This window comes from Mastacembelus armatus, chromosome 1 (assembly GCF_900324485.2).
Source record: "Mastacembelus armatus chromosome 1, fMasArm1.2, whole genome shotgun sequence".
NCBI lineage: Eukaryota > Metazoa > Chordata > Actinopteri > Synbranchiformes > Mastacembelidae > Mastacembelus > Mastacembelus armatus.
Genome location: NC_046633.1, coordinates 5,280,422 through 5,303,410, shown reverse-complemented (window position 1 = coordinate 5,303,410; position 22,989 = coordinate 5,280,422). Strand labels below are relative to the sequence as shown.

Genomic DNA, 22,989 nt, shown 5'->3' with positions numbered 1-22,989 from the left:
TTTAGTTTTGGTACTTTAAGCCACTTACTCCAAACCAAATTACCACCCTGAACAGCAGTGTAAGGCATTAAATAGTACAAATTGCAGCAATAGTTTTAAAATATTAGCACCTTCCCAACAGACACCTGAACATCTTCACCAGTAGCTCTTTCCACAAAATAGTGGCAAAGACACGAGATATTGGCTTGGTTTTAACCTTTTATTCAAAATTCAGTGATTATTTCAGACATTTATTTTCAATTTCATGGTGTCTGATACCTGACAATTAACAGCAATGACCAGAGATACACTGAGCTGTGATAAAGTGGAGGCATTAAAATACGTTTGTCAACCAATAATTTTTATATATATGATGGTTTTGAACTGTGAATTTAAAATGATCACATTAATTTTTTAACTAAGTAATTTAGACATTACTGACTATAACAGCATGATATTTAAAACATATTCTGTGGGTATTTTTGCCAACTGAAGCAGTGACATAGTTTGTGCTGCACATTTTAGACAGAGGGACATGACTAGACACAAGTGTCAGTAGGCCTACATTTGTTTTACTTAAATCTCACAAACACAAGGCGTGCAGATTTATTTAGGATTTAAAGAAGTCGACCATGTCACCTCAAGTCGACCATGTCACATCAAGTTTATAATAAAATAGGTGTGGAAGTCTGGCCATGGGTGGGAAGCCAGAAGGATATAATGTCCTGGTTACTGGAGTTGTATCACTGGAGTTGGTGTGAATGTCACATTATATTCTTCTGGGGAATTGTTTGCTGTTAGCTGACAGCAGGGGTTATTGCATATGACTGAGTTGGCACAATAGCATAGATACAGATATACAGCTAGTGGTAGCTAGAGATAAAAATTATTCACAGTGGCGAGTGCATAGAAATGAATGAAGACAGACTGTGTTGCCTTCATTGTTACCTGAGGAACAGATAGTGTTCTTTGAGACTAGAAGGTAGAGTAACTGCAGCTAAATAACACTGTGACATTGAACCAAGTAGTATAACTTGTAAGGTCTGTTCAAAGGCGTATGAAAAAATACTGTTGTCAGTGACAATGGAAGCTTCGTATCATCAGCTAAGACCGAAAAGATATCAAAACTGGAATTAATAGGCAATGTAAAAAACTAAATCAGGGAAAGAAAACCTCATTCAGTCCTACATCACAAACATGTAACTGTTACAAAAGAGTTTTTCAGGTTCTTGCCAATGCATGCTCACAGTCAGTCATATTTGAAGGATTTTCCTTATGTTTTGGGTTTTTTGGAGGGTTATGGCTAAAGGTATTCTGAAAACATTATCAGTACTGCCTGTGAAACAGAAAAATAAACACTAGGATTACACCGATCTAGAGAGCATCAGTGTTCTCTGTTTAGGCTGGTGAAATGATGGAGCTTGTCTTAAGTACTATTTTCCCCTAAGCCAGCTGAGGACCATTTTTCTGCCAGTACTCACAGTATACAACATGCACAGTGATGCATGAAGTGGAAATGGCTCACTGGCTCAATAGGCCATAATTGTTTGTCCAGGATATTGAAGGAGATAAGATAGACATGGCTTTTGTGTGATAGTGTGTCATCATTATGCTTGTCTCTGAGACCTATTCCAATGTATTATGACCTGTCTGTGCCCTTCAAAACAAAACACAGGAATAATGTAAGTTAGAGAGCCATGGTATTTATTGCAACTCTGTCATAGAAATAGATGTACAATATTTCATACATGGAAGTTTATTGAGACAATAATAAAACATCATCTTTACACAGGAGTCAGGTCACAATCACTTCTCATTCTTTACAATCTAATTCCATTATAAATTACCAAAACAAAATTCATCTTAAGTTGAAAGTGTGTGCTGAACTGACAAAGTACCTACATGTAGCCATAAAGAGTGGTTTCACATACTGCATGAATTTTGTTGAAGAAATTACCCATATAGGCAACTTATACCAACATTATTATGTGATACAGTTAAAAAAATAGTGTAGTGTGTAGTTGCACTTTAATACTGATGTGAACTGAGAGGATTCTAAATTACCTTTGACAAAAATAACACAAAATAACTCAAAATAATGTTTAATCTACTAATATTAGCTTGGTTAGTGTATTCAAATATTCTCCACTCATGGTAAACAGCATGAATAATGTAAACTCTGAAACTATTATTTTTGCACATTTTATGTTAGAAATAAAATAAAGAACACCTACATCAATAAAGGATAAGTTTATATCATTAACCATCTAAAAGTTTTGGAAGTCAGCTATCTTGTAAATCTGCAGTGACTTCTTGTTTACATAGCTGATTTAATGGTACTAGAAATGTTTTTTGCAGCTGATTTACATATTACAAGTCTTTACTGATTTAGTTAATCACCAGTCTCTAGTTCCTAAGAACTTAAGACGGACTTACCACAGAAACTTGGATGGATTTATGAATATTTGGTGCAACTATGCGGATGTTTTTTTCCCCCAAACTATAATTAAAAACACATTTTTGAATTAAAAAAATATTTATATAGTCATAAAAAGCTTAAAGGGCTGTTTGACTGACACTTTAAAACACTAATACACTTTACTGAATAATAAACGTCTCATCAGATTGTTTTGCTTTCAATCTACAACAGTAAAATATATTTGTACCTTGGACTATACTTTAGCTCTTTTAATTTTTCAAAGTTTTCACACATTTGTGCTAACACATTATAAGCACAGATCTTGGCTACAGATGTCTGGGAAGTTTGGGATGGTGTGGTATTAAGTTGCTGGGTAACAGAAAGCTCAGTTTAGGACTCTTACTCTTACACTAGGCCATATAACGTGGTAGTGGAATTTGAAGCATTTTGCCAGGGCTGTAGAAAGAGAAGGGGGAAGCACTGAGAAAGTTTATGTAAGCATATGAGCTAGAGGCCTGAGAAGGCTGAGGAATGTGGCGCAGGGGTGAGCAGAATTAACAGAGGTAGTTCAAAGCAAGCCCCAACCTTTCAACTGCAGAATGAACAAGGGTGTTAAAATATGTTGAACTGGCTGCCCATAAATGCAACCTTTTTGGCTCAGATTTCCACACTCAAGTCTTAAGCACAAGAGATAAATTATATTTTGTGAGGATTTTGTATTGTGTTAGGCTTACATATTATCTCTGTTAAATCCAAACTTCCTTTAACTAGTCAACATATGAACAGTTTTAAGCTGTATTTCCAAAAGCAAATTTCACATTCTTAAAATTGTGCCCGTGACTGAATGAACTCATTCTGCAGCTGCACAGGACATTGATTTAAGGAAATATACATGTTAAAATAGCTGTTGGTCTTTATAGTTCAGAATCTGTTGACTGTCTGTTTATTCCATCACGCTGCCACTGTGCTCAAGTAACTTTGAAAAACAAAGCCAAAGGGAATAAAAAGAGCAAGGGGAAAAAGCGGAAAGCAAATCTGGCAGTGGCTGTTGCACAGTCTGTTTTTTTTTTTCTTGTGGCCTAAGGGCAGGTTTTGCTTCTGCCTTACTGGGTAGGTTAGGTATATGGGATGGGTGTGTCAACTAAATACTTCAGATTTATCTTTCATGGGCTTTGTTATGAAACTATTCCACCATAGGCCATGGAAGATACATTTTCATTTTCTGTGCTTTTAAAGTCAAGTTAGGCTGTTTTTGAGTTTCTTATGAGATAAATATAAACAAAAACATAAGTGTACAAGTTGGCATTTACATGTAATTTGAAAAGTCAAAAATGTGGACAGTGAATTAAGGAACATTCCTCTTATATATTCAGATTTTATATGTAAAATGCTGTATGAAGTTGTCTCCTGTATGCTGATAGCTACAAGGCAAAGAACTCTGAACAAAAAGCATGACCCTGGTGAAAGTGGAAGTGGTTGTTCTGCTATGCTGGTGTCTGCCAGTCAAACAGAAGAGCACTCAAGCATGGGCATCTACTTGGCAGAAGCACAAAGATATCTCATACTTTTCTATGTGTCTATTCTTTTGTCTTGTATTTTGTCTTATTAGTATGCGTGCATGTGCAGCTATGTTTGCATGTGCATGTGCAACTAGTTGTGCAAACAACTATGTTTGCTCTGCGATATATCATTTTCTTACACTAACCTCTCTAACCATTTTTCGGCTTCTTACTCATCTTAAATGTTCTCTGGTAAATGTCCCACTTGTCATTTATTCCTTCTGCTCAAAATGTACCACATAATAATTTACATGTGTTATCTATGTTTTTAATTTAAATGACATTTTCTTATGGTCAGCTTTACTTTTTGTCAAATTTATTTTCTTTCACTACTGATCTTTACTATACACAAGTTGTCAGCTTCACTATGATCATCATTGTTTTATTTCAAAAATATAGCAATTAAATTATTATATTCTATCTGTTAAGCTTATTTTATGACTTTTCTAAATGTTTTGATTACATTTCTCTCTCTGGATTGTCAGATTTACATAATCAATTTGGTTATGCAGTCTAATACTAGTCTAATCTAGTGATCTAATTTGTATTCTGGATATAGTGGCCTATGCTGTTTTTGCCATGGGACTCTTGGCTTTAGGAATCATTGGAGAGCTACCTATTTTCCCTTGCCTGACTACACTTCTTATTACATGCCTCAAGCTAAGTTGAGAAGCTGTAATGATGACTTATGACAAGAAACGATCCCAGGCTGAAAGTACAGGGACACTAAAGTAAAGCAGGGTGAGAGAATAAATGAGCTGAACCCCCACACTCCCCTCCCATGTTAAATTTGAGAATTTTGTGACAAGTCATTTGGAGTGTTATCTCTTTTCTGAGAAATCTTTCATTACCCAAGGCAAGAGGTTTGACTGCTCTCAGTTACACTCCTGTGTTGCAGTTCATCAAGTTACGGTGAGTGAACAAAGGCAACAGCAGCAAGGAGATAGCCTATGTAAACATTTGAATCTTTGAAAGGTGTATATATATATATATTTATAGTTTTGTGGAGGCTTGATATCTGGGCTGAGAGTAACTGGAAGTGTGTTAATAGACACGCCTGGTAATGGTATGGATCTGTCTATGCCATGATTCACTTTTGTTACTTTCAAAAAAGCAAAACAAATATAGCTATACATTTCTATTTTAGTTATCAATGTTATACAGGTATCGCAAATAAAACAGGCAAAAAAAGTAATTAAAAAGTTATTAAAAAGGTTGTCAGTATTTCCATTGACTGGATGATAGTGTATTTATGTTGCCCTTCACAGCTCTATATATTTTGTACATGTAGAAATAGTGTGCTAGTTATCCAAATAATATAGTGTTGCTGTGTTATCAGCAGCTCATTCCTCAATTGTTTGTAATTTTACCAAGGTACTTTTGTGGGTCTTTCCTTTTGTTTTATTCCTTCCCTTTTGTCACTATATTCAACTCTGCAGAGTCTAAGAAGTAAAGTATACTCAGGGTGTCTGTTAAATAACAGTTTGTTTCTGTTCACACTATAACCTGATTGGAATGAATAACCACTCAAGGTAACTGCTATACTACATCATGTTCATCTCTCAGAAATCAATAGATGAAATAGACCTTTCTGTGTGAAAACTAATGTAAATTCCCTAATTTGTTAGGTGTATCTTGACAGTCTTTTAATGAGAATTTTATGGGGATTTGAATTTTGTTTTTTTTTTCACCAAAAAGAAAGAGATGGGTGTTAATTGCCAGACTTTATAATAGTACCTACCAAGTTATGTTTACTCCAGATTATTTGTAAAAGACATGAACAATAACAAAAGTACTATCTCAGCCTGGCAAAGCGTTGAATTAGTGTGCATGTAAATGCATCGAGTAAGCATGTGCACATCCATCCCCCACTCCAGCCCCCCTAGCACACACAAAAATGAAATACCCACCCTTGTTTAAACACACACACATTTATCTCTGTCCAAATGCACCGACTGAGCACCTGGTGAGAGCTTGTAAGTGGGGTCAGGAGTGGATGAAAAACACTACAGCAACCTCACTCCTGTGAACTTTGCTGTTAGCTTTTGTTTAAAATGAGCAGCAGAACATTTACACTGCTAGCCACTTTTTTTTAGCAATTTAAACATTTAAACTTGTGTCAACAGAACTGTTATTACTTTAGTCAAGTATGTCTCCCACATGCCCAATACAACTGCACTGTTTTTAAAACCAATCACATAGCATTTTGTGTGAATACACCTTGTTGGTACAAAACTGCAATCTGTTTCATAGAAGCTCAATTTTTGTCTTAGTGCATAGGGGCAGACTTATACATGTATGCTATTTATCCTCCCTGAATAGTCAGCTCAATTTTTTCCTGTAACCCTTTTTAAAGTGTGCAGATTGCAAAACCTACCCATCCTCCACACTTTAATTTAACCATTGTCAACATAAACGACTCACGTGCCTCTGAAAGCTCTTTTGTTTGCTCAGCTGAAGGCTACAGCCACAACATGACAGTAAAAAAAAAATCCTTGCCATTTCATTTACATAGGAAAGCACTGGCTGGTGGTTGTAACATACCACCTTGCCATGTTCCAAGGGACCATTCAACCAACCTCTATATCTGCCTGCATAGAGGCAACTGGTGCTCATGCACGTGATCTCCCACCAGAAACTGATTTGAGACATCACCGATATTGCAGGTGGTAATGTGAATGTGTGCATGTTGCACACAAAAATGTTTATTTACATGATGCACACTTAAAGAGTTTGTTTATGTCTTTCTCATCTCAGGTATTATTCGAACACAAGAACTGATGGATCGTGAAACAACACCTCACTACTGGCTCACAGTCTACGCCATGGATCGTGGTGTGGTGCCGCTCTCTGCTTTCGTGGAGGTGTACGTTGAAGTACAGGACGTCAATGACAATGCACCACAAACCTCAGAACCTGTCTACTATCCATCTGTCATGGAGAACTCCCCTAAAGACGTGTCAATCATCAAGATAGATGCATTTGATCCAGATGACAAGGCCAGCGATAAGCTCACCTACAGGATCTCCAGTGGCAATCCCCAGGGTTTCTTTGCTATTAATGCCAAGACAGGTAAGACTGCTGTTACTAAGATTGCAATTCATATCACCTTAAATTGCAGAGCAGGATGTCTCTGCTCTGAGTCATGATTATATTGCATGCATAAGACCAAGATTTGGAAGACACTCTTCTCTTCATTGTACAGTTTATCTAGCCTTAGGTCCAAACAATTGAATAGTAACAAAAAAGCTTGTTATACAGTCTTACATTGCTGAGGTTATATCTCATGCTTTCCATAGAGATTCCCTAAGGGAGGACGGAGATATCCTGTTTGATTGATGCATATAAATGATAAACAAGAATTTAGCCTGTAAAAACACATATATTTTCTAAATCTAAATATGTAATCTATTTCAAAGGTCATACATATGGCAAAAGGTTTTGTAATTTACAAGTTTTATATATTAAAATATCCTGTGGGACTCCAGGATAGTTTTTGAGATGTGCATGGATGATGAGGTGTGAGCATCAGTGAGATTCCTGTTTTCTGTCTTGTGAAAAAGAAGAGCAGTGTGAACACAATGTTTTAATCCAGGACAGGAGTGGGTTAAGCCTACAGGGTTATTTTCCCCTCTGACACTCTAATGTGCGTTCTCACATGGTACTCTGGTAATGGTATGATGATTAATATTTCATTGGGTTCTTTGAAAGTTCCTGGAGCAGACTATGTTTAGTTGTATTGCAGAAAACATACTTGCAATAAGTGCAAAGTGAATGTGTAATGTGCAGATCATTCTGCACATTACAGATTTATTATTGTTTAATTCATTAGTTTCAGTGTGGTTGCACTGAAGAAGTTAACCCATTATACAGTAATAATAATAAAACAATGACTGAGTGAGAATGAAAGAGATCTTAATTTTTATTATATTAAAAATGGTGTTTGTTTACTAAAATTTCACTTTGAAAGTAAAAGTGAGTGGCGCATTGACCTAAGTGAAGTGGCATACTTGCACATGCACAACATTGCTAAACCTTTTGCTGTTGAACTGAATGTAATGCAATTGTCCAAGAAACACGGATGAGACATTACCTTTTATCCTGCGAGCTCCCTTGTAAAAAGTCTTGTTGAGGTGAGGTAAAAAGTAGTGTTAGGTGTGAGTCAGTGGCTGACAGACCGTCGGGAGCCCTGTGGCATGTCCCAGTGGCCTGCAGGTAATTTGGCCTGCGGTGGACAGTCAACTTGACCAGTGATAATATACCAGCAGAATAAGTTGATGGACCTCTCAGATTCCTTGCATCAACTGCAACTTACCCTCTTGTCACGCTGCTAAAAGACGTCACTGTATTTCTCAATAATGCACATAGCAACCATAGTGCATAGCAACCGTCCACCTGCTTGTCCATCCATTTTGTTTGCATTTGTGGCCTGGGATGGAGTCCTGTCCTAAATCAATGTTTGAGTCCATCACTGGTGTGAGCTCTGCTGTGTCTTCAGTATACTCTACAAAGGCAGCACCGCACCTCACTGAAATCAACTGCATTTTCTCTCAATGAAATATAGACATGAAGCCTAAAATCACAGAGGTTAAGGGTGACATGGATCTCATACCTGTGTCTTGGAGTAAGTGTCTACTGACTGGTAGATAAAAGAGAAATCTGTCTGCTTGTTAAGATATGTAAGTCACTGTCAGTTAGCCTGAGAACAATAAACATTTTACTGCATGACTAATTATCTGACCACATAACAGAAACACTAGAACACAAATGCACCACCACTACCAAATAACATTGTAAAAATTGTTTAATTATAGAAAAGATGACATTGACTCTTCTCCACTTCTATCAATTTCGTGCCGTGGGAAATAGCTACATCACCAGTCCTAAATAATCGATAAATACGTTTCTTACCAACTGTTTTAGTCATTGATTTTTAGCGATTTTATTGATTGGGTGTTACCGCCTTAAAACAAACCAAGAATATCAGTTAGTGTGAATTTCAATTAGATTTCATTTTGAATAATATAAACACAGTAGCAAACGGAAACCTTAAACTCTGTATCTATCTCTGAAAGCACCAAATACTGATTTTGTTTTAATTCTTACCTCACTTACACACAAGTCTCTTATTGCTTTGAATGCAAGTGCTCATTACACTGAAACAAGGAATGGGTAGTGAAGCAGTTGCACCAATTTGTTCTCACTGACATGTGTGGTCCTGTTTCCCAAGGTAGTTACATCAACAAACTGGAGTTATTTTTGTTGGACGTAGCAATGTGAATTTTCTGACCAAATAAGGATTCATCATGTAGCATAGCTCCCAAACAAGCCTCAGAGTAATGCTGGGCAGTCCTCTGTGAACCGGAAAAGAAAAAAATAAATGATAAAGGAGAAACCTTAATGTGTTGGTGGTTTGTCTGCACACATGACAAGACCAGCTTAAGTATGCTGATAAGCAGTCTGGGATGCTCAAAAAGGAAGGTGTTGGAAACTCGAATATTTGTCTTCTGATAAAGCAGTCATACATAACGCTGTTTTTACAGTACGGACAGACCTTGAGCTTGCAACTATTTGTGTCTTCAAGATATATTCTTGTTTTTTGCCCTTCTATAGACAAGTAGCTTGTGATAATATGGGACCATAACTGGAAGGAATATTTGCTCTGAACTGGCATTGCTATTCGGTATGTCATTTTGGAGCAAGTTTTACACATGCTATTTTCTTACTGCAGATGACCTTCTGTTTGGATGCATTCTTCATGAAATATTCCTTGATTCAGTCCTACATATCACTGTTGAATTTACAGTGCTTCACATATTCAGCAGTTGAATAACATATTCTAAAATATGGTTACATTTATTAAGCTTATTGTCAAGTCCACTGTGAACAGACAATAGTAGAGTTGGTGTATCCTTACATGGTTCCTTTTTTAAAAAAAAACAAAAAAACTATTGTACTGAGGACACTGAAGCAAAAGGAAAAGATCCATTCATGCATATCAAAGCATGTTAAAACTTTTATCATTGGGACACCAAAGCTCCTTACGTCGGGTCAAACAAAGAGTGGTTTGGACAAAGAAAACTTCATTAAATCACTGCTCTGTTTCTTTGATTTTTTTTCTCCTTCCATGTTTTTGAAGTTTACAGTAGTGAGGTAGGTGGAGAGAGCAAACAAGAAAACAGGCAGCCAAGTGTTGCTACTTGAGAAGACAGGGATTTATGCAGAGTACCAGTTAAAATGGAAGCAACATGTAAAACTAGTCATTTTCTGTTAATAATTGGGATTTATTACAAATAGTATTTTATTTATTTGCATCTGTTGTATTAAAGAAGATCAAAACAGCCTGATACCTCTCCACATTATCAACTCAATATGATATTCTTACCACATATTAGAGGTTTTTGAAAATGTTTAAATTTACAACATGCAAGTCTCCTGTAATTACAGGTTCTAAAATTGCATTGGCAGCATAGGCTCTATCTTGGCATGTCTACAAAGCTCTACTCAGGGGTGGGAAAAAGGAAAAGATGTTAAGGCCTGTGTTTTGTGTGTGGCTTTTGGAACTTCCTAGGCATGTGTTCCAAGCTAACTAGCCTTCTATCATGGGCTACGGCCTTGTGCAGTTTTCCAAGCAGCCTGTCAAGCTTGAAAAATATATGAAGGCAACACTTGACGCCTTGGGTGGTGTTGGTTGCCCGTTTTCTGCTCAGACCTACATTGGCTCAGTAATGCTCAGAATGAAAGGCTTAGGCCTACTTTATTGCTGCCAAGTAAAACCAGTCCTGCTGTTTTGGCTGTTCTTTGACTTTCACTTGGCATTATAGTACATGGCTAGCTCTTTGTAGCCAATGCTATAGCAATCTCAATGTCTGAGAGCTAAGACCTTACCAGCTTGATAAAGCCTTGCTTTTAGAGGGACTGAAAGAGGGAGAGAAAAAACAAGAAGTGAAAGTTGCCCCAGTCAGCTGGATATGAATTATGTGTTCTAAATCAGTATGGGATGGATAAATTTGAATAATGTTGTTCAGGGCTGAATGTTTCAAAGATGAACCAGTGCTTAGCTGTCTGGTGTTGCAGATCTCATCCCACCCACAGACATGACCACAGTTGTTCCTGGCTCCTCCGGCTTGATTTGGCAACTGAGGAAAATTGCATTTCCTGGATAAAGACTCACACACTTGTTGTCAACAGATCACAACAAGATATGAGGCAGATACATAATTATATGAGCTCTGTGTAAAATGCCACTTGGTTCTTTCATAGAGGAAATCAAAGGTTACATAGGTGTAAATTTGGAAGAAGGATGGTTTATCCTCACATACAACAGTAGAGATAAGCAGTCTGTGTGTCTGGTTTTATTTTCTATTTCTAAAAGAGTTGTCAGCACTCCGGTAGTTCATCTCAGGCTGGTGACATGAGTTGCTCACCTTTTCTGTGGGAGAGCGAACTGTGCTCATTGCCTGGTGAATCTTTCTCTCTCTCTTCTGTGAAATGCCTCTGCAGTGCTACTTAGTGGACTTTGAGTGGAGCTCTTATGTCTGTACATGGATGTGTTAGAAAAGGTCAACCAAGCAGATCATGTAGTCAGAACACATGCACCACACACATGCAGAAAGTTTTTCATATCTTAGCAACTGGAGCAAAGATCACCTCGTTAGATGTCTTATCCTTCTGAATGCTCATTACACTACTTCCTGTTGAACCCATTCTACCTTGTTATGGGTAGTATTACTTTCTAAAACCTCTCTGACTGCATCAGTGTTGTCCATTGACTTTTTAGAGCAAATTATCATCAGCCTGTGTTGACTATGAGATTTTTGCTTGGACCACCTAAAGACTGTTGAAAACTCCACCTTATAACACCACCGCCTATCTGTATTCATCACCAGATAATAGCGTTGTTGTAGCTGACAGAACATGCCTTTGACGGTATTTGTCTGTCTGTACCTGATTGTGGCATTTAATGGTAACTGTTTCCAGTGGTTAAACCCAAATGAAGAAAGATACACCCAACTGAATTCTTACAGCATATTGAATACTTTTAGCCCTTTCTTTTTCTTTGCCTGAAGCCAGCAGCTCATTGTTATCAACTGAAAAGGAATGCTGAGGGTAATGCTTTGGCAAGCTCGGATATCTTCGCCAGGTTTTATGTGCACTTGTCATCTATAGGGTTAAATGAAAAGGTAAGGGAAAACAGCCATTGGAATTTGCAGCTGCAAATCATCCACTTTTTGTGGTACTCATATCAGCTTTCAGTAACGCCTTCTCTCTCTATGAGAGAAAACACACACATTAGTGTTATCAGAAAGCCCCAATGACTATCAGGGGAAGTGAGATAGGAAACGGATACTTTCAACAACTTCCTGATGCTTCCGCTAATTTGTGGGTCAAACAATTGTTGCAGCTCTCAAAAGAGATTGGAGATTTATTAGTAGAAAGTGAAGCTGGACAAATGAATGTGCGAATGTGAAACCATTATTATATGCCAACTCAATGGTATATTTGCATGATTTGTGTAAAATGAAGCTTTTTTTACTCTATACTTTAATCATGTATGTCTTCAACACAGATCAAGGGACAAAAAAGGTAATATGATGTGTTTTTTGGTCATATTTTAAAAAGGGAGTAGCTGTGGTCAAGACAATGTGTTGACAGATCTGTCACAACTGAGATGCACATCCATCCCTGTTAACAATTAAATCAAGAGAAAGAAAGCAAACTTACATGTAGCCACATAACAAACAATGTCCCTTTATTGCCATATAACCATACAGTTAATCTACAGTCTGTAGTGTTTAGTTTAAAGGTTTTATCACTTAAATTGTTCCTGCTCAAGGGTTAATGTGGAAGTGCTCTGAGACACCACTGTTTAATGGACCAGGTGGCTCTTGTTGGTGCACATCAAAATGTGATTAGGGTTTTCTCACTGACTCAAGTGAACCAAACATTTCACACGTGGAAGGAGCCTTGTAAAAGTGAAAAACACACAGACACAATGAGTAGACTACTGTATGTACAAATGTGTATGGAGCAACACATTTAGTAGACTTCATTCTAATTATGTTGTTGACTAGGGCTATACATTATAAACAACCTCTGTTCACATCCTGAATTGGCACAGGTAAATTAATTCATGTATCTTCCAGAAATATGGGCTAGTTGGTGAAGTGCTGTAGCTATTCCTTACTTGGATTAAATTACTATAGATTAAATTATGAATAACTTATCTGCTTGTCCAGAACTCAGTAATTCAGCTCATAACATTTTAACATTTACTGCAGAGCATTTGATTGGCAGATGGAGAGATGGTGTGGTGAATTTGCCTTGTAGATTTATTAAGACAAGGCACAACAGTGCAACTTAGGTTTTATATGCTCATGAATTTGTCTGATGCGTAATGGCCTATTTAAAATCCACCAAATTATGTGAGGACAAGGGGAAAAAATAATGAAATCATGTTATACGGTTTTAGAATATACACACCAAACAGTATGAATGACAGCCAAATCATCTGCCATCAATCTCATCATTTTTGGAGCTTTTGATATATCTGTATTTCCTTGTTTCAAGTACCTCCTGGATATGATCGGAACTGACATGGGTCATCATAACTACATTATACACTGTGGTGCCTTGCAGCTTCCAAACTTCCTACTCATTCACAAAACTCCACATAACATTCACTTCCACAAACACTTGAGAACCATAAATTCCCTATAGCCCCAACTCTTCCATGACGAGGTTGTCTTTTCACATTACAAATAAGCCTTACAGCGGTGAGGTGCTGAGATATCCCAATCCTAATGTAAACAGTGTTCCTCCCCTAAATGCCTTTTATTCATTTTCACAACGACCTCATGTTTGTATGAATATGTTTGTATTATATTATATGACCTTGATTGGATTTTGGTGTCCAATTATTTGCATTTGAAAGTATGGATTGCATCATCGTGAAGTGTTGTTTTTGGCTCAAGTGGCAGACACTTAAATCATAATGAAGCCCAGAATATTTATGTAGTTGTCTGTTTTTTTGTTTTTTTTTTAAACACTGGGTTTCATGATAAGAAATATTGCCATCTGTGGTCATTATTTTCCTTGCAAGAGAAATGGTTAGTTTTTACACAATGAATTTTCTTTGCTTTTGTGTCAGTTCATCAACAGCAATAATAAATATCTAAAAGACTTAAAAAGTCCACAAGTGTAAACACTGCAGACACCCAGCACATTCCCAATTGTCTGGAGTCACAGCTAAATGTGTGTCACTCTCAAGACTCCTAATCACAGCAGCAATGCCTGGGTATGAACCAACTAGACAATGTCCTGGACTCCTTAACTCCCTCCAGGCCTCCATTTTGGAGCAGTGGTTGTAGCACTCAAGGACATGGTTGAGAGTGCCACTGCTGCTTTGGTGTTGTTTTCTCTCCCTCTCAAAACAGCATGCCTATAATTACTGTCGGCCCAGAACAGCCCACGCCTGAGGATGGATTTGTGTGTGTTTTGCCAAAGGTTGTGGGTTGGAAGTGCAGACTCCTTTGGCTTACCAATCAATCATTTTACAGTTCCTTAAAGTTTAGGCAAAGAAAGATACGTATGCACCTTTACTGACTGTAAAGTCCTACACAAGGACCTTTTCCTGATGAGCGTGTCGCTTGGCAGGGTGACTTTAAATAGAATCAGATTTCTGAAAGTTTAGATTTTTTTGTCAATAAATTGTGAATTATTTTCTGAAAGTGATATAAGCAGTTGACTATTAGAGTGGGAGGCAAGTCCTGTGGTCAGAGATCTTACAGCAAGCTGGTAGCATGCCAGACAAAAATGGAACAGAAGCAAACAAAAGCAGTTTGAAACACCACATGTGTCAAAACAGCTTTATTCATTCAGATGCAACATATTTTTTGCATTTCAGATGTGTTGATTCATCTCACAGACATCTCTGCATCTCAAAGGGGATTCTCGTTTTATGCTCCATGAAAACTCTAAAATTCTTTAAAAAGTGAGATGGAGAGCACTAAAACTGAGCTTGTGGTTAAACCGTTTCACTAAGCGGCCATGCTCCAAAGCCACTTAGCTGACTGTTACAGATCTTCAGTAATTTGTAAATTAATCAGTTACTTTATTGACAGAAAAAAGATTCCACATTTGTAACAGTTGATGAATTAAAACACTGATTATTTTCTGGTATTTCACAGACAAAAACATTCATCTACTACATGAGAAAAGATTATTCCGTGATGAAAATAATGATTACTTACCTAGACTACTCAGTACTCCCATGGAGCACACTCTGTGATGGAGAATAGCTAAGACAAACTGAAAGATTAAAAGTGTTTGCTTGCTATATGGTGAGATAGTCTGCTTCATTTGAGATTTGTATGCAGAATACACATGCTCGCAGGAATCATTGCCACCCTGTTGTGAGAAGGTTGGCACCCTGCTGTTGCCAAAGGCACAATTGTTTCTGGAAGGAGTCTTTCCCAAACACCTTCCTGACTTTGGACAGTAAAAATTCAGCACAGTGTAGTTCATGAAATCTGAGTGTGCTCACTATATGAGGGTGGCTGAGAGCTTTGGCTGTCACTATTTTTACTTTAGCAAGTAACCACAATGAAATAAGGATCAAATAACCTTTCAGCTCCTTTTTAGTTTAGCTTTTTTCTTGCCCTCTCTCCTGTGCACTTAGTTTAGATTATTTTTTAAACAAATTTCCCATCTCTTCTTATAGCTGGAGGTAGCAGTGCTATTATGTTTGTGAAGTGGATAAATACAGAACCATAATATATTATTTTAAACAAATGTGTACCCAGAAGCAAAAGGTAAACAGTAATGTTTTATCTTGTGTCATGAACACATCTTCTGCTCTGCCTTCTGTTTTAGCATTAGGGTGCAGCTAATTTTGGGAAATGAGTCTTTATTTGCAAGGGAGAACAAAAACCAAGTATCTATTCATCTATTCTCCAAAGTTGGCTTGGGATAAAGGCTACTCATTTTGACAATTTAATTGGTTTTGTTAAGTTTGTTTTTTGCCTTTGTGCTGAGAACATACCGTTTATTATAAACAGTATATCTGGCCAAGCTTAGATTAGACAACTGATTTGCAGAAGAAATACAAATCAGACTCGGTGTGGTTAATGCTGTCATCTGTATTCTGCTCTCTAATACCTGTACAGAGAGAAGAGTTACCTAATACTGCACACAGGGGAGCTTAAAATCATTATCGTTCATCAGCTCCAGCCTCGCTAAAGCACATAAATAATTAGTCAGCACGCTCTGTTTTGATGTGCTGCAGCAGAACTATTAGCTTTGATGGTAATAATGTACAGCTTGCTTGCTAACTTTTTTTGCGTACGTCATGAAACATGGCAAGGAGTAATTTCTGCATGTCGTCAGAATTTCCTAAACTTAATTTGTGTTGTCAGTTTTGAAACACCCTTTTCCATTTAGTGAGTAGGTGTATGTAACAGTGGCAGGTTTTCTCTTTGTGTTAATTCAGATTTGTCATTCATATAATATTAATGTTTTCCCACATCTATATGTCACCCTGTTAGGTAAGGACATGGGTTGTAGATGACAGGAAATGGTTGGAGTTTCTTTTTTTTTTTTTGCCTAATATCAGCAGACTTTGCAGCTCATTATGAAGATTAAATAAAGCCTAAGAAACAGGAGTAAAAGCGCCTTACTCATATGCCTCAGTTGCAGTGCTGAGGAAGGGCTATTTCAGGATCTGTAAGCCGTGGCCTGCTATTCTCGTTTCAGGCATGTGTACCATTGATGGGTTTGGGTTTCCTTTGCTTTGTGCTAATCAGGCGCAGTGTGGCAAGAAGACAGCACTGGCGTGGTTAAAGTTGGCATGTCTACTCTACACTCAGTGTCTCTGCAAAGTTGCAATTACATTTGGAGATTTGTAGTGAGAATAGAACTCTGCTTATAACATAGCCATGTTGCTACATGGCTATGTACCCCCTCATTCTCTCTTCTTCCCTTGTTTGTGAACGTGATTCAAAATTGGATTAGTCAGGAAGACTCAAGCTTGTTTTATTTTATTCATTTATTTATTTATTTTGGTAAAGCCTCCTCTGTGTGATGTCACATAACATCAGTCCTTCTACTCAGAATTAATGATAGAGCACCCTTGAAACACTTCAACTAGCAGTGGGATCTTTTCTCAAGTTTCCTTTTCTCTGTGTCAAAAAATGCTCAGGACTGTGGGCGATGTCTGATTGGCTGTTTATTTATTCAGCTTGTGGAAAAACTAAAAGCAGGGTGTCATAGGCGTGCTGCTGTTTGGACACTATTTGCAGACCTTTGTGATATTTCGCACATGTAAGGCAGGGTAGTGGGCTGTCTGGCAGTTGAGTTGACCAAAAACAGGACAGATCTACAGGGAGAGCACTCCTTCAGATAGAGCCTCTTAACTCATGGGTGACTGATGAAATATCCAGCAGGACTCAATATATGTCACCCAACAGTGAGTGGGAGGCTTGGTTTTGAGTTTAATGAATCAAATATTGTTCTTTTCCTTTTGCGCTGGCCTACTGTTTGCTGAGAACACTTTTCTGGTATCTGTTTTTAATTAAAGGAGCTTGTGATGTAGTTGGCCTGGAATAGACAAGCACAGTATTAGCTGATGTAAACTGATTGGTTGTTGCTTTACATCTTTACATATACATATGTTTTATTATTGTTGTCTCCAACAGGTCTGGTTACAACTACTTCAAGGAAACTGGACAGAGAGCAGCAAGATGAGCACATTCTTGAGGTAAGCATTTTATTTTAGCCACTTAACCAATTCAAGATGGGACAATGATCATAATTACACAATTGTGTCAGTCCAACTAATATACAGACTTAAACAATTTTTTAATCGGGCTGAAATTGTACTGAATCAGATTTCTCAATGTCGGACTAACACACCAAAATAATGCCAGCCTAGGCACTCTGACCCTGAAGTCAAACAAATGTGTAACAGAAGGCGGAGCTGGTAATAAAACAAACATACACATGTACAGAGCTATGAAGTTAGAAAGTTGTCCATGTTTTCACCACTGAACATGCTACCATTTGGCCACTAGCTGTTGATTGGTCAGTAATAGGACAGCCGGAAAAATGCCCAGTACTAACAAGCATATTAAAGGGAGCATAGCGCCATCTATCATATCGGAGTCAGACACACTTCGGTCAATGAATTGATTCCCCTCTTGTTTTTGTATACTTGAGCAAGGACAGTAGGCCAATTAATTGCTTGGTTTAATGAATAGTCAACTTGTTCAGTTCCCAGTTAAAAAAAATATTTTCTCTTTCTGATCTTGGCTTTTTTTGGCCAGTGTCAGATTGGCAAAACAACAAAAAAACATTAACAAAAAATAAAATAAAAGTTTTCTTGTATATTCAAGAAGATTTTTGGAATAATTTCCCCTTGTACTAGTTTCCGGATGGGGTAGGAAGGAGAGGTGGGAGGCATGTGTGAGATCCTGGTGACTGTTTCTTTGTTCTTTCCCACTGTTCCGTCTCATAGGTGGAACAAGCTGGGACAGGAAACTGCTGTCAAACCAACAGTCCAATGTCTAAACTTGTGGGTTTTAATTGCGCTTTGCTCTGTTCTGTCCTTATGCTTCCCCCCTTCCTTCTCTCCACAGAATCCATGGTTGATGATAGGCATTTTAATTGCATTACCGTTGCTGACAGGGAGCAGATTGGATGTCTTTTAATTATTGTTAGAAGTTACACAACGTTGGGCGATGCTTATTGCTGGTGCATCTGGTACCAGAGCAGTGTTGAATTTCATACTCAGATTGTACACTGCACTGCGCTAATTGCATTACAAGACTAAGTGTAAACGAAAGGGATTAAAGTTGGGAAAAAGGAAAGACTATATAGACTTTGAGAGAAACTTATAACTGATGAACAACATTGAAAAAAATAATCTTTAAAAAAAAACAACTATTTAATATTTAGTTCATTAACTCTTGAACATGAACATGAACCCAAACCTATTACATTTCACAGCCAGAAAAAGGTTCCCATGCAAGCTCAAAGCTCCTCAGCTCCTGCTGTACACATAGAATTTCTACTTCCAGCATGTGGTTGAAAGCTGTTGAATTATTGGGTTGGAATTGGTGTCTGATGCAAAGTCTTTGTATTAAAAAAAAAATAAACGCAAAAATTTCCGCCTAAGCAGAGTTCACAAATGTTTTTCATTTGTCTCATTTGACAAAATGCCTCCAGACAAGACATTTAATAACCACATTAAACACTCAGCTCAAACTCTGTTACACTTTATTGTTGTGCCAAATTCAACACTCCAGTTTTCGTCCCGCTAATATTCTTTTCTTTGTAATGTTTATTACTAAAGCTTTTAATGATCAGATATTGTAATTCCAGAGCACAAAGAACCACAATTTTCCAGAAAAATAACTAATTAAAAGTTTGCCTTGCACGTTCTGATGTAATTTAAATATGAGCTTGAAGGATTATTTAAAGCAAGTAACTTTTGATGTAAATAGAAAGTGAACATAGAGAAGTGTGTAACCATGGCAACTTCAGAAGGTTTTGTGTGTTGGTCAGTGGTTATTGAGAATCCAGCAGGAAGCTTTTTATTGTGTTATACTTTATTAGTGCAACCCCCAAACACACACCTCAGTGTATACTCACTGCTACTAAATGAGGGTTAATCATGATTTAGAAGAATACACTTGTACACACATTCCTTTGTGTGTAGACTAGGTGCTGGCAGAGTAAATCCTAGCTAGTGTTTTACGTTTTTGTACTAGCTTGTTATAGGAGAATAAACAAAACATGTGGGGCCATGTGGAACATGTGGAGCAATTAGGGTGGGGGCTGTGTCAGCATTGTTTGCACCAAATGCCAAGAGGAGGTGGAGAGTGCACAGGGGGCCTTCAGCTTTTATGATGAGAAGGATTGGGGGTTGGTAGTGGTTGTGTGTCTGTGTGCGAAAGAGGGAGAGAGAGAGAGCTAAAGGCAGAAAGGCAGTGGGGGAATTTGAGAAAAGGCAAAGCTGCTCTTGATGGTCTGAGGTGGGCCCTAGCGGCAGGATAAGAGGCCTCCGTCCCAGGAAGGAGAGGGGGGTGGGTAAATAGCAAAAGTGGGACATGCCAGGACATGCTGACAATTCAAAGGCCTGAGACTGTAGTGAACACATTATAATGGAAAAAAGAGAGGTGAATAGCCTGTTCACATCTGTTGTCTGGAGCCTATCACTGCATGAGGCTGGCAACATATAGGGTACATCCTGGTCTTATCTGGTGCACTGCTGCACTTTGTCTCATGTATTGGTAAGTGTTTAAAATGTAAAAAGTAGAAAATCAGTAACATAAGTTTTCACAGTCCAGAGTAGGGATGCAAATTATTGATGAATTCATTAATCATTAGTTGGGTGACCTTGTCGATTGATTAATAATTAATTGATACGTGCCGATTTTCCTGAGAACTTAAATTTCCCTCAGTTTTAATAGGGTCTGTAAGAATAAAAGATAAATATTGCTTATATACTGAATAAAAAATGCATGTCATATTCCTTAAGGATTTAGGAATACACTACAGACAATGGCATTTATGTAATATAACAAAATAAATTCTACGCAGAACTTAAATAAAATATGTAGGCTACTTTAACATGAAAATAAATTGTGCACTGTAAAACATTAGCAACATAACACAAATTCTGAACAGAAAAGCTTAAAGTATTACTTAGCTTTAGCCTACATAATATTAAGCCTACATAAAATATTATTTAAGATAAAAGAAAATATTAACCTAGTAGGCTACTTAATATGAAAAACTTGAAACATTGGCAGCACTTATAATCTATCACATACTTCCCAGCACTATGGAGATTGTAGGTTGTGAAGCTGATGCACTCGCTTCATGCAGCACGGCTGCATGCAAGTTATTTTTGTGGTAACTTAGCGAACTTGTTGTGCTGTTGTACTTAGAGTACCATATAGTGTACATTTGGCTTTTTTGTAATCATTAATTGAAATGGTCCCACACTGCACTTCATTTTGACCGCTTCATGTTTGTGTGCTGGGCTTCTCGCAGCGATAACTACGCATTGCGTTCAAGCCTGGATCACGCAATGGCGCACTCGACTAGTGACACCACTAGATATCACAGAAATACTGCCATGGAAAAGGGCAATTAACTGACAATTAATTTAATTTAATTGAGCAAATTATTATTGACAATGAATTGATAGTCAATTAATTGTTTACATCCCTGGTCCAGGGTAAGGACTCCAAGAAGCTAAGCACTGATTGTTTTGCAATTATTTTCCATACTTCCTGTTGAGCTTTCCTGTCAGGGTTTGCACCACATCTGAAGAACTGTGAGGATCGGACAAATAAGGCAGATTACAAAAACAGTGGTTTAGAATACAATTTTCTCACACAAGGCTATAACACAGAATCAGTCGCTATCTTTGCATTTCCAGTTGTATTTACAAACTTGTACTGTTGTGTATCTGTTCCTTCTGGGTTTCCCTAAAGGTTCTTGTTCCCCTGGGAAAGTGTCTACAGTGGAATTTTACAATAGCAATATTATAAGATTGAGATTTTTTTTTTTTGTAATTTAAACCAGCAGGTGTTAGAAAATCCTCTACCATGAAAGTTTGATAAGAATAGGAAAAACAGCAAATTGTGCTCTGTAAGTACAACTTCAGCTTCAGTGTAAGTCTCCCCAATATTGTAGCTAATATAACAATATATGTGTGCCATTGTTATTTTTAGAGTAACTAACTAAATTGAAGTTGCATAAAATTGAAACACGTAAGTACAATTACTTCAAATTTGTATTTAAATATTAGTACTTGAGGAAAAATACTTGGGTATGTCTGACCACCTTTGATGGATAACTATTGTGTTCATACAATAACAGTAGTGATTGCTAACCTCTATACTTGCATATGCTTTATGAGGTGAAAAAGCTTATGTAGTTGTAATGGAAATCTTCATTACACTCTATGGAAAGGACACTAACACTTCCCTTAGAGACATTCACATGTCTCTTTTCATCCCATTTAATTAATTCTGCTCATGTGAATAGCACAGACAGCTGCAGACACTGCGAGAAAACAAAAACACAGTACTTTAGTAATTGAAACTATGGTACCAAATGGTGTGTGCCTGGCCCTGGACTCTTGACTGTTTTTAATGATGCACTTAACAGATGGTTTTAAATGACTATGACATTTGTTCTATCCTTCTATAGTATTTTGCAGCTTGAAGCTAGAAATGCTCCTAACTCTGCAAGCACTGTACACGCACAACAGTTGAGCCCATTTTTCTGGGTCTAAAAAAAATGAAAATTCTGTTTATTTGGGTCAGCCTGTTTGCTTTTCATACTGTGCTGTCCAGTGTCTGAAGACAGTTCAAAGTGTTAAATCATGGTGTTAGCATGACACTAAGAACACTTGACTTAAATTTAAGGCCCCACTAATGATGATGCTTTGGGTCATTGCTTGTTATGCTCGGTTCTTCTGGGGGTTAAAGAGGCTCTCAGTGAGTCCAAGATCCTTTTCAAAACATCAGTATCTTTAATATGTCTTAACTACAAAAAAATAACAAGGGCCATTGTTACCCAAAATTGAGCATCAAAAATTTTCATATTTGAGAACATCTGCTTAAAATTAGGCAATTAAATTATTATTAAACCCAAAAGTCTGAAAGCTACAATAGTGTGATGCTACTGCTTCCATCCAACAGACAAAGGACTAAAATAACTGCTTTTAAAATCCCGCATTCTTTGTTCAACTTCACTGAAAATACATAAAATGCAGTTTAGTCTTATATGCTCGAGAATGTTGTCCTGCAAAACTTACCCTATTTTCTGGACTATAAATCACACCGGTAGTCACTTTAAGCAAAAACAGTCTTGTTCAACAGAAAAAAAACATACAGTATATAAGTCACTCGTATAGGTCACATTTGTATTTATACTAATTATAGCTTAAATTAGCCTATGGAGAACGTAGGCTAGGCAAAACGACAAGCTAGTAGCTACATTACCAAATTCATTCAT

General features: G+C 37.4%; 1 protein-coding gene across 3 annotated transcripts in view; it reads left to right on the top strand.

Moving 5' to 3' along the window:
• Nucleotides 1-22,989, top strand: part of fat1a (FAT atypical cadherin 1a) — a 70,533-nt gene that overhangs the window by 9,249 nt on the left and 38,295 nt on the right. For all 3 annotated transcript variants that reach the window (XM_026302897.2, XM_026302898.2, XM_026302896.2), the window contains exons 3-4: nucleotides 6,715-7,029; nucleotides 17,652-17,713. In XM_026302897.2, the coding sequence (XP_026158682.1) occupies nucleotides 6,715-7,029; nucleotides 17,652-17,713 (377 nt within the window). The remainder of the gene's footprint in view (nucleotides 1-6,714; nucleotides 7,030-17,651; nucleotides 17,714-22,989) is intronic.